The sequence below is a fragment of the Saimiri boliviensis genome, chromosome 4 (assembly GCF_048565385.1).
Source record: "Saimiri boliviensis isolate mSaiBol1 chromosome 4, mSaiBol1.pri, whole genome shotgun sequence".
Taxonomy (NCBI): domain Eukaryota; kingdom Metazoa; phylum Chordata; class Mammalia; order Primates; family Cebidae; genus Saimiri; species Saimiri boliviensis.
The window spans coordinates 11,492,141-11,504,955 of record NC_133452.1 but is presented as its reverse complement, the minus strand read 5'-3'; the positions used below and the strand labels follow the sequence as shown (position 1 = coordinate 11,504,955).

Sequence of the window (12,815 nt, the reverse complement as noted above, 5' to 3'; positions counted from 1 at the left end):
GTCTCTCCTACCAACCTGATGCCAAGAAAGAGCAGCTTAAGTGTGTTTGGTTGAAAAATTGATCCAGAGCTTGGCATCTGAGTATCATGTTCTTAGTTCTCAGGTTGGGTCTTGAGTTATTGCTGCAGAACAGTAGTGGTTAAAATAAGATCTTGGAGTTTATTAAAAGGGAGGTGAGCTGGATGTGGTATGTATATGCCTGTGGTCCCAGTTACTCACGGAATGCCCAGGCAGGAGGATCACATAAGCCCAGGAGTTTGAGGCCAACCTGGCCAACAGAGTGAGACCTCATCTCTAAAAAACTTAAAAAGTTTTTTGTTGTTGTTGTTATTGTCATTCAGCATTTCAGATTAGGACTTAGCTGTGAAGATATTGTTACAGGATGATGCATTGTATTTTTGGCATTGCATGAAATAATTTCTAATGAAAATCAAGTGACATTTCAAAGGAAGTTCTATTGTAATTGTTTCTGCCTAAAGTAAAACTTCCCAGAGTTTAAAAAATGTGATCTTTAAAAGTTTAGACTGATACTCTCAGTATTTTTTTTTCTTTTTCTTCTTTTTTATTTTTTTTTGAGGTACAGTCTCACTCCTATTGCCCAAGCTGGAGTGCAATGGCACAATCTTGGCTCACTGTACCCTCTGCCTCCCGGGTTCAAGTGATTCTCCTGCCTCAACCTCCTGAGTACCTGGGATTACAGGAATGTGCCAACACACCCGACTAATTTTTTGTATTTTTAGTAGAGATGGGGTTTCACTATGTTGGCCAGATTGGTCTTGAACTCCTGACCTCAGGTGATCCGCCCACCTTGGCCTCCCAAAATGTTGGGATTATAGGTGTGAGCCACTGCACCTGGCCTACTCCCAGTATTTTTATAATCCCAGGTCTTGATAAAATAGCGAATCCTCATTTTCTATTCACAAAGGCAAATGACTGGTGCATGAGAATGGAATAATTCACTCTCACTCTTGAAAATATATCTACTCTTCAAGTGAGTAAAAGGTCTAACTCTATAAAAGGTTGAAAATACATTGAATGCCAAGAGTGGGACAGGAGAGTTGGCAAGGAAAGATTTTAGCCTGGTGCCAAGGTTAAGACGATGTTTGTCTACTGACTATTTCCTGTTTCAAAACCTTTCTTTTCTTTCCCCTAAATCCTACCTTTTTTTTTTTTTTTTTGAGACGGAGTTTCGCTCTTGTTGCCCAGGCTGGAGTGCAATGGCGCGACCTCGGCTCACTGCAACCTCCGCCTCCTGGGTTCAGGCAATTCTCCTGCCTCAGCCTCCTGAGTAGCTGGGATTACAGGCACGCGCCACCACGCCCAGCTAGTTTTTTGTATTTTTAGTAGAGACGGGGTTTCACCATGTTGACCAGAATGGTCTCGATCTCTCGACCTCGTGATCCACCCGCCTCGGCCTCCCAAAGTGCTGGGATTACAGGCTTGAGCCACCGCGCCCGGCCCAATCCTACCTTTAACATTGCTGATAGAAACTATGTGTTTCACATAAAGAAGTATATATAGACAAATTAAATATACTGAGTACAGTGTTTCACATAGTTGTACATTTACAAATTTTCAAGATTAATTTTACGTGGAAAAGCCTGTTGTTCTTTGATAATACAGTTTTTTCTTCTTTATTGTGAATTGGGAAGAGCATCACAATATAGCATGGCTGTTTCACCTAGTATATGTGTGTCATTTTCTGTAGGAACAGGATAGATGACAATTCTGATATTCTTTTTATTCATGTGTCAAATAGGAGTAATTATTATAAGCATTCCTTGAAAACTTGTGTCTCCAAAATGCATAGTTAAAAAGTAGAAATGTATGGCCGAGCGCAGTGACTCATGCCTGTAATCCCAGCACTTTGGCTGAGGCAGGCAGATCATTTGCGGCCAGGAGTTTGAGACTAGCCTGGCCAACGTGGTAAAACCCAATCTCTACCAAAAATACAAAAATTAGCCAGGCATGGTGGCAGGCACTGGTAATCCCAGCTACTTGGGAGGCTGAGGCACGAGAATTACTTGAACCCGGGAGTTGGAGGTTGCAGTGAGCTGAGATTGTGGCACTACACTCCAGCTTGGGTGACAGACAGAGATTCAGTCTTTAAAAAAAAAAAGTAGAAATTTATGGAGCACTTTTTGGACAAAAAAAGTTTCTTTTGCGTTTACTGAAAGGGAATGTTTTCACAATAGTGTGTGTGTGTCATTCTTGTTGAAACTGAAATTTAGTCTATGGTTAGCACTTGATGAGTTAGGGTAAGTCCTGCCTTTAAAAATCTTTTTGAGAACGAGTAAGCTCTATGCACGTTGTCTTTTGTTAATACTCTCTGTTGTTACCTTACTTAGTTCAGCTGAAACCTGTTACCCTATAAGGGAGGGCAGCCCTGAGAGGGTTTTTCTGGGCTGGCATTTTGCATGGTAGCCAAGACAGTTTAGCATCTAGGGTTCACACCAAGAATGTTTTATAGATAATTTTATTGGTGGCTCACACCTGTAATCCCATCACTTTGGGAGGCTAAGGTGGGCGGATCACTTGAGGTCAGGAGTTCAAGACCAGCCTGGCCAACATAGTAAAACCAGTCTCTACTAAAAATACAAAAATTAGCCAGGTGTGGTGGCGCACGCCTGTAATCCCAGCTACTCTGGAGGCTGAGGCAGGAGAATTGCTGGAACCTGGGAGGCAGAGGTTGCAGTGAGCCAAGATGGCACCACTGCACTCCAGCCTGGGCAACAGCGAGACTCTGTCTCAAAATAATAATAATCTCCTCCCTCAACATTTAATGTCTTTTTCTTTCTCTTTCACGTTTTGGCAAGTGTGGCTGCCAAGTCAGCCTCAGGGATTCAACTTTCCAACCTCCCGGTTCTGCTCTGCTCTGCTGATGAAACAGAGTTCATTCTGCTCTGGCTTTGTTAGTTTCTGAAATATTCCCTTATTCTAGTCCTGCCGTCTCTTCATCCTAGCTCTTCCTTCTGTCTTGCTGTTTCTTTTCTGCAGAGGTGGTCTTAGATGCGTGGTCACGGAGGCTGCTGGGCATCTGGACTCCATGTACCCTGCCCGTGGCATTTTTTTGGAAGCTCTTGGTTGTCTCTTAGAAAGCCAGGTTGCCCAGTTGCCCACAGAGAGTGTGTGCTCTTGCCTTCCGCCTTCTGCTCACCCCTCTGGTCACGGTGGATCCCCCTTCTTAGGTCTACAGGGAGAGGATAGGTCGGTGTACAAAATCTAGCTGTTTTATTGTCAAAGCCTTAAACAAGTATAGCTCTGTCAGCTGCAGTAGATTTGTTCTTCCTTTCATTGACTGGTTGTCTGATGTAACAGACCAGGAGTCACAAACTTGACATCAACAGACAGCAGACAGGACACAGACCTTGTTTTTCTTTTTTCTTACCTACGCAGTGTTTAATATTGCTCATTTTCGTGCTTTAAAACAGGCAATGTATCCTGTGGTTAAGCACAGTGCCCACCCCTCCCTGTGGTTTCCCCTCTCAGCCCCCTTCCCTCATTTACAGTTTCTGCTTGGTCCCTCAGTGCATGGCCATGCCTGACACGGTGAGAGGACGTAACACCCACTCAATTCCAGTGCCCACTGTTATAGGGCTATACCTATTGTGGATCCTACCTTATCCTTTCAGTTCTAAGGATGTCCCCCTGCAGAGAGGAGGATATTCATTCATTCACTGGGGCTGCTGTGCACTGCCAGAGCTTGTAGCTATGAATATAGCAGTGGATGTGACAGAGGGGCGGCATCTGCCTTCTCTCTGAGGTTAAGCAAGGGAGAGTTATTCATGTTTTGTAAGAAGTGTTGGTAGTGGCTTGATAAACACACTGTCTTTATCTTCATCTTGGTTCTCTGACTCCTTTGATAGTTACCTAGGATTTAATCACAATGATCAGTCTTTTTTCCTGTAAAGATGTTGAAATCAGATCAAGCTGGTGGGGAAAAAAATGAGTATTTTGCTTTGTAACTATGAGCCATTTTAGATACAAGACTATTTGAAGTAGGGCCGGTCACGGTGGCTCACGCTTGTAATCCCAACACTTTGGGAGGCTGAGGTGGGTGGATCACCTGAGGTCAGGAGTTCGAGACCAGCCTGGCTAACATGGCACAACCCCATCTCTATTGGTAAACACAAAAATGAGCCTGTCGTGGTGGCACGCGCCTGTAGTCCCAGCTACTCAGGAGGCTGAGGCGGGAGAATCACTTTTCCCTGGGAGGCGGAGGTTGCAGTGAGCTGAGGTTGTGCCATTGCACTCCAGCCTGGATGACAAGAGCGAAACTCCATCTCAAACAACAACAACAACAACAACAAACTATTTGAAATAAAAATCCAACTATATGCGTGCATAGGACTAATTTAGCTGGAAATTACCAAGCAGTTGGACAAACTATCATGAAAAATTTAAGTTGATCTCATTTCTACAATATATGGCTTCTGTTTCTGCTGCTGCTGCTTTTAAAAAAAAAAAATATATATATATATATATATTTTATTCGAGATAGGGTCTCACACCATCGCCCAGACTGGAGTACAGTGGTGCAATCTTGGCTCACTGTAACCTCCACCTCCTGGGCTCAAGCAATCCTTCCAACCTCAGCTTCCCTAGGAGCTGTGACTGCTGGTGTGCACCACCATGCCTGGCTAATGTTTGTATTTTTGGTACAGACGGGGTTTTACCACGTTGCCCAGGCTGGTCTGGGACTCGAAGTTCAAGCGATTCTCTTGCCTTGGCCTCCCAAAGTGCTGAAATTACAGACATGTCCCACTGACGCAACTTCTTGATTTGAAATTTTTGTAGCTCGTGTGTCTGAAGCGCTCTCTGGAGACTTCCCTGCCACTGGGGTACTGGCTGGAGGGCAGCTCTGCCGGGAGATGGGCTTCTTGAGGCATTTGAGGAATCCTGGCTATGCAGACCGATTTTCCATCCCTTGTCAGCTGAATGGTGAAAATAAGCAACTCTAGGGACATCATGCTGACTTTTCTTGGAACATAGAGCACAGATGCCACAGCTTAGCCACCTGCAGATGCAAGCAATTTAGATGCGAAGTGCATCACAACATGCGTGTTTGGCTCACTGCTTGGCGTTAGTAACTTAGTAACGAGGTCAAAATATTTTCTGGTAGGGGCCTTCATTCATCTTGTTATTGAACATTTGTGTGCTAGAATTCGTAAAGTGGTTTTCAACAGTTGTTTCTCTTTTGATAATGAAGTGACAACATTAGCAGAATTCAGGCTGTGAAAATGGATGCAGAAGCCCCCAGAAGTTTATTAAGAGTCATCTAGGCATCCAGCCCTTGGCGTTTGTAATTTTAGTGATCTTCATGCAGTTAATGTGAAGGTCAGTCGAGGGTCCGGTCTCCTGATCCTATAGCTTTTCCTGTCCCCACCACCCCAGGCTTTTGCCTTTTGAGATATATTTATTGAAAAAAGTTTTAAAGTCATGATTCTGAAAAGTTTAAAGGCACAAACCCATGGCTGAGCTCATAAAATGTTCCAGGAAGCTTTCATAACCTCATTCTGATTTAATCATCTGGGGAAAAGTGCTAGATATTGGTTACTTTGAATCACACTACCCTGTGTCGGCCCTAACATGGACAGAGATGGCAGGATCTACTCACCTCTATCATAGACTCTCAGGGTGATGAGTGGGCCTCCTTTGTAAACTTGGGACTAGGCCAGGCGTGGCAGCTCACACTGGTAATCCCAGCACTTAGGGAGGTCAAGGCAGGCAGATCACTTGAGGCCAGGAGTTCAAGACCAGCCTGGCCAACATAGTGAAACCCTGTCTCTACAAAAAAATACGAAACTTAGCCAGGCATGGTGGCGCATGTCAGTAGTATCAGCTACTTGGGAGGCTGAAGTGGGGGATCACTTGAACCTGGGACGTTGAGGCTGCAGTGAGCCAAGATTGTACCACTGCACTCCAGCCTGGGTGATGGAATGAGACCCTGTCTAAAGCAAAAAGCAAAAAACAAAAAAATTTGGTGTAGAAAGGGAGTCCTTACAAAAGATAGTGTGGAATGATTGATTACGAAACAGCTGATTTTGCAGGAAAGGGTAATGGAGACCTGGCCAAACCTAGCATTCAAAAGAAATGGCCTCAAATGCAAAAAGTGCTGGTTGTCGTATGGTTTAGGGATAAAAATGCTGTGGTATTTTTATAATTTAGATTTGATTTTTATAAAAAATTATAATTTATAATTTATATTTATAAAAATACCACAGTATTTTTATCCTTCTATTCTTTAATCACAGATAGGCCCAAGAGATCCTAGAGTTTGTGCCCAAATCTCTGTATGACAAATGAGCTGCTGCTTAAACTGTGCAAGTAGTCAGTTGGGATGACATGAGATTAGGTGGTTGCATTAGATGGTTCGCGCTGGGTGACGAGGATTTTCATTGATCTGCTTCTGCAGGTCCTGAAACCAGGGCTGGAGGAGTCCTTTCCATGATTTGCAATGTTTTTTTTTTTTTTTTGAGACGGAGTTTCGCTCTTGTTACCCAGGCTGGAGTGCAATGGCGCGATCTCGGCTCGCCGCAACCTCCGCCTCCTGGGTTCAGGCAATTCTCCTGCCTCAGCCTCCTGAGTAGCTGGGATTACAGGCACGCGCCACCATGCCCAGCTAATTGTTTGTATTTTTAGTAGAGACGGGGTTTCACCCTGTTGAGCAGGATGGTCTCGATCTCTTGACCTTGTGATCCACCCGCCTCGGCTTCCCAAAGTGCTGGGATTACAGGCTTGAGCCACCGGATTTGCAGTGTTGATTCGCGTAGGGGCTTTCACCTTTCACTCTTCCTTCTCCGTGGCTGTTTTTCATTTTCTGTGATTGTGTGTCTGTGTTTACTTATCGATGCTGTTCCCTGTCATTAGCTCAGTTGACTCTAGTGTCTCAGATATGGATATTTTGGGCCTAAAGGTACCAGGCTGGAGCATGTGAGAGGGTAGATGAGCTGAAATGGGTCACTCGCCTGAAAAGCAATTCTGCAAGTAAGGTGCGTTTATCAGATGGGGTTGGGGCGGGGTTTATAATTCTTGCCCTTTGGATTTGCTTTCCCGTCCCCTCCTGTAAGGATTAGACCTTGTCCTGTTTGCCAGGACTGAAGAGGCATCTTCAGAAATGGAAGATGGAGAGGCGCAGCCCTTTGAAGGTGTGGGGATTCACCATCAGTTACTCCCTCTAGACTCGCCCTGACTTTCCATGCTCTGCTTCCCTCCAGCGCTCCAGGGGAAAACGTCTTCAGAGAGGCCGAAATTGCCTTAAGTTTTTTTGGTGTTGATTTAGCGGATTAGATAATTGAGTTTCTAACTCTATGGATGCAAACTTTTCCCTGTCTCTCTAGAGACATATCATAGTTGAACATTTTGTATGTTTTTGGCTAGGCAGTAGTCACTGATTATCAAAATTCTGTTATAGGCCAGATGCGTGGCTTATGCCTATAATCCCAGCACTTTGGGAGGCCAAGACAGGTGGAGCTTGAGCTCAGGAGTTCAAGACCAGCCTGGGCAACATAGCAAAACCCTGTCTCTACACACACACACACCAGTCAGGTGTGGTGGCACACACCTTTAGTCTCAGCTACTCAGGAGGCTGAGGTGGGAGGATTCTTTGAGCCCAGGAGGCAGAGATTGCAATGAGCCAATATCGTGCCACTGCACTCCAGCTTTGACAACAGAGCCAGACCCTGTCTCCAAAAAAAATTCTGTTATGAAATTCTTGCATGCTCTCTATTTTCCTTGTTCTAGTCGCTAAGTATTGGTAGTAATCATTTATGTACCAATCAGAAAATAGTAGTGTCTAACCAGATGAAGGAGAGAAAATTGGTCGATATCTTCTGACAATTACTGGCACTTCATAGAGGAAGACAGGATATTTTGAAAAATGTCTAGATTGGCATATATTTGTGATTTTACTTACATTAGCAAGCATTAATCTTTAAAAAAGTCTACTTGAGTTCATATATAGCCTAAAAGAACCTAATGGAGAATTTATTTCAGTCAGTCCTGTGACTTATAGAAGAGAATTAGTCATGAGTTGAAGTTTTAATGTTTTCTTAAATTATAACGAAGGAATTGGCAAGTTTTGTGGCACGTTATTTCAACGCTGTGAATGTTTTATAATATTTGCATGTTTGCCTTTTTCTGTCCTAAAATGACATTACCAATTCTGCTTTTCTGAGATCGAGGTTGAGTATGGTTTTCCCAGAAAACCAAGAGTAAAACCCATGTTAGGACGTCCGTTTCGAGCAGTCAGCATCTCAAGTGGGCTCTGTGCTGTCATGCATGTGACAGATGATAAGAGTTAAAGTCCTGCCTTAGGGAGCTGCTGTCAGACCAGTGAGCCAAGCGGGGCAACTTTCTCCTAATTCACAAGCAGTCACTCAGCTGTATCACCTGAGATCAGGAGTTCGAGACCGGCCTAGCCAACATGGCAAAAACCCATCTCTACTAAAAATACAACAGTTAGCCAAGTGTGGTGGCACATACCTGCAGTCCCAGCTACTCTGGAGGTTGAGGCAGGAGAATCGCTTGAACCTGGGAGGCAGAGGTTGCGGTGATCCAAGATTGTGCCACCACACTCCAGCCTGGGTGACCAAACAAACAAACAAGTGGGCCAGCTGTGCAGCGGCACACACCCGTAATCCCAACACTTTGGGAGGCCAAGGTGGGCAGATCACCTGAGGTTGGGAGTTAGAGACCAGCCTGACCAACATGAAGAAACCCCATCTCTACTAAAAAATACTAAATTAGCCAGGCGTGGTGGCAGGCACCTGTAGTCCCAGCTACTTGGGAGGCTGAGGCAGGAGAATCACTTGAACCTGGGAGGCTGAGTTTGCAGTGAGCCGAGACTGCGCCACGGCACCACAGCACCACAGCCTGATGACAGAACAAGACTCTGTCTCAAAAAAAGAAAAAAAGGGGTAAATCTAGCACTATTCATATCTTCTCTCTCTGAAGCTTCTTCTCTGCTCGTTTTTCAGAAATGTCAAAATAAAAACTGGAGAATGGTTCTATGAGGAACGAGCCAAGAAATTTCCGACTGGAGGTAAATGCTCTTCTCTTTTTTACTTAAGTAAGATGATATATTCCTAGTTTTAAAATATGTGATGTTAAGACTTTTAAATATAAGCAACATGATGGGTTTAGTCCGTGGGCCCGCCTGTCTTGCTGTTCCCTTTGCTGGTGCCCTCCGCTTAACCCTCACCACTCATTCCCTCTGCCTGCGACTCTTCCGTCTGCTGCATTTCCCCCTCGGAGGTTGGCCTCATCCTTTAAGGCTCTCGCACCGCCAGGTTTCCCTGGCTTCCTGCTTCTAGGTGTCACATTCCCTCCTCTGAAACACCGTCAGCGCCAGGTTTGTCATCCTCTTCTGTAATTGTTGCAAAGTGCCTCGTATGGTAGCATTGTTTGTGCACTTCTGTTTTTCTCTACAAGCAGTGACTGATTTTAAAATCTTGTCAGCCTCCATAGCACCAAAGCACAATGCCTTGTTTATGATACTTGAGCAAAATTATTGAATAACTGAAGACCACAGTGAGCGAGCAGCGTTTGAACTGAGCAGATGTTGATGGTTGCGGAGTGGGCGCACGTTGTGATTCTGTAAGTGGAAACGTGCATTTCGTCTGTGTACTATGAATGTCTCATAATGAGATGTTGACCTCAAGAAGGAAACTGAGGCGAAACGAATCTAGGTGGAAAGTTTATATGGGCCGAGGCTGAGATCTGCGGCCCAGGAAACACTTCCAAGTGCTCTGGGAAACAAAGGAGAGGCTTGAGGTGTTTTTTTTTCTTTTTTCTTTTTTGAATAAGGGTGAATCGGGAGAGAGGCAATTACAGAAGCTGGTTTTCAGGGATTCTCATTGGTTTACAGAAATACCATTGATTCGGGCTGGGTGCGGTGGCTAATGCCTGTAATCCCAACACTTTGGGAGGCCAAGGCTGATGGTTCACGAGGCCAGGAGTTTGAGACCAGTCTGGCCAACATGGTGAAAACCTGTCTCTACTAAAAACACAAACATTAGCTGGGTGTGGTGGCAGGTGCCTATAGTCCCAGCTACTTGGGATGCTGAAGCAGGAGAATCACTTGAACCCGGGAGGTGGAGATTGCAGTGAGCCGAGATCGTGCCATTGTACTCCAGCCTGGGTGACAACGTGAGACTCCGTCTCAAAAACAAACAACAAAAAAGAAATACCATTGATTCATGATTGGCTACCTGTTGCTGAGCTATAGGGTATGAGTTACGGTGTCCAGTGTATGGCATTGTTAGGATAATTTATGGCTATTGGTGGTGACACTAAATCTAGAGTCCATACGGCAGGTGACTTTGAAATGATTAGTTAGACCAAGTTGGGGGAGGCGATTGCTGTCTAATTTCAGTGTCTCTCTAGACTTGATCATTTAAAGGAAGCTTGTATTTCTTAGATTAAAAGTTTATTTTCTTTCTCAAAAGTATGTGCAATGGATGGCATGCCAGTGTAATTGGTTGCTAGGACTTGGAACTGTGGAGAGGATGATTTGTGCTTCGATCACAGAGATGCCAGGACAAGGCATCGGGACAGAGGTGCACACAGTGCGGGCAGGTGCCTTGGGAACCACATCGGGAATGCGGGCAGCACCCCTCCTCTGTGACATGATGATGGGGACCCGGACTCACAGCCTGACTTAGAGGGCAGAGGTGGCTCTTTTCCAGAAAAAGCGGCAATTTGCAGATAGAGAAATAAGTCACGTGACCTCACCCAAAAATGTGTTGGCAGTAAAGGCAGCCATTTATTTGAATTGATATTCAGCTTTTATAAAGGGTAGCTTCACCCAGGTACAGATTTGTTTGGTGCTAAATTCTCCCATGGCTTATATTCCTGGCTCTTCTTACTCAGGAAAAAAATGCTGCTTCTGCCAAGTTTATTGGAAAACTGGGGGAAACCCGAATACTAAGGTGCATGCCAGGCAGTGGAATGAAACAGGCTCGTCCGTCCCTCTCTAAGCCAGTGTTTCTCAACACCTTCCCGCCCTCACCGTCTCCTCCACCCCATACAGCCTTTTTAGACACTTTTTCAAAATCACTACCATAACATTTTGATTATCACAGATATCATATATCTGTCTACGTACTGAGGCGTTTTGGAGAGCCACGGACTGTTGAAATCGCGAAGATTTGTTGCCAATCTTTGTGCCCTTAGGGGTGCCATCATCCCATGTGGGATGCGTGACCTTGGCGAAGCAGCTGCAAGCGCAGGACCTTTCTCTGTTTTTATTGCTTTTATGTTTCTCTCTCTCTTTTTTTTTTTTGAGATGGAGTCTCGCTCTGTCATCCAGGCTGGAGGGCAGTGGCATGATCTCAGCTCACTGCAACCTCTACCTCTTGGGTTCAAGCGATTCTCCTGCCTCAGCCTCATGCCACCACATCAGGCCAATTTTTGTATTTTTCGTAGAGATGGGGTTTCACCTTGTTGGCTGGTCTCAAACTCCTGACCTCAAGTGATCTGCCCACCTTGGCTTTCCAAAGTGCTGAGATTAAAGGTGTGAACCACTTCACCTGGCCACTTTTATGTTTCTTTAAAATACTTTTTTTTTTTGTTGGAGGGCTGAAGCCTTCTTCAAAAGGTTGATTCTGCCCTTTTCCATAACAATTCCTAGTTGATGAACAGCAGTGCTGTAGGAGGTAAAGTTTCTGTCATTTCTTAATGCCAACTCAGTGCAGACATCTCCTTCACTGAAAATGTTTTCTATGTCATTGGAAGGTCTAGCATCGTTATTTCAGATAAATTAAGTCTTCATGTGTGTCCATGCATGTGTGCATGAATGTGTGTGTGTGTGTGTGTGTGCAAACACATTACCATCTTGTCATCTTTTCAGCACGTCATCTCACCTGAGTGGGTGGGAGAAGTATGTTATCACAGTGAATTAAGATTAAAGAGGGAAATAGGTCAGGCGTTTCCCTTTTTACAGGCTCACACCTGTAATCCCAGCACCTGGGAGGCCTAGGTGGGTGGATCATGAGATCAAGTGTTCAAGACCAGCCTGACCAACGTGGCGAAACCCCATCTCTACTAAAAATACACAAATTAGCCAGGGATGATGGTGGGCACCTGTAATCCCAGCTACTCAGGAGGCTGAGGCAGGAGAATCACTTGAACCCAGGAGGCAGAGATTGCAGTGAGCTCAGATTGTGCCACTGTACTCCAGCCTGGGGGACAGAGTGAGACTCTGTCTCAAAAAAAAAAAAAAAAAAAAAGGAAAGGGATGAGACTGGCATTTTAGGGCTTTCTTTCTTGCCTTGTAACTTTAAGAATAAAAACATCAATAAGGACAAACCAGAGTCAGGATAATTAACCTGCACATAAATCATTCTTTTTTGCTGATGCCATTTCTATCAATGTAGCAAATAAACACCAAAAATCCCCCCAAATTCCCCCCTTCTCTTCAGTCCTTCCTCAAATGCCAAGGTGCCTGATTTTCCTCTTGTTCTATTTCAGTAGAGTTGGGGTAAGAGGCACAGAACTCTGGAGAACGATGCCAGGTTGGGAGCACACGAGTAGTGCTGTGAGTTAGACCATGTGGGGTGGAGTTTGCAGCAGGTGAGTCAGGAAAGGTAACCAAGGGTCAGATGACAGAGGCTCAGGTGAACATGCAGGAATTCCACCACGCTCCTATTTGTGCCCCTAAAAGAGAACCAGGTGCAGTCATTGAGGAGTTGAATTGAATTTTTGTGCTTTAGCAGTTGAGATCCACTTGGGATAACAGAAACTGTCTGGTTATTTGAACAAGAATTTAGGGATTGGTTAGTCAGGAATTGGAGGCAAAAAGGGAACCGTGAGAG

General features: G+C 44.8%; 1 protein-coding gene across 4 annotated transcripts in view; it reads left to right on the top strand.

Moving 5' to 3' along the window:
- SYTL3 (synaptotagmin like 3) overlaps positions 1-12,815 on the top strand; it is a 119,034-nt gene that overhangs the window by 31,853 nt on the left and 74,366 nt on the right. For all 4 annotated transcript variants that reach the window (XM_074397186.1, XM_074397189.1, XM_074397187.1 and 1 more), the window contains one exon: positions 8,979-9,043. In XM_074397186.1, the coding sequence (XP_074253287.1) occupies positions 8,979-9,043 (65 nt within the window). The remainder of the gene's footprint in view (positions 1-8,978; positions 9,044-12,815) is intronic.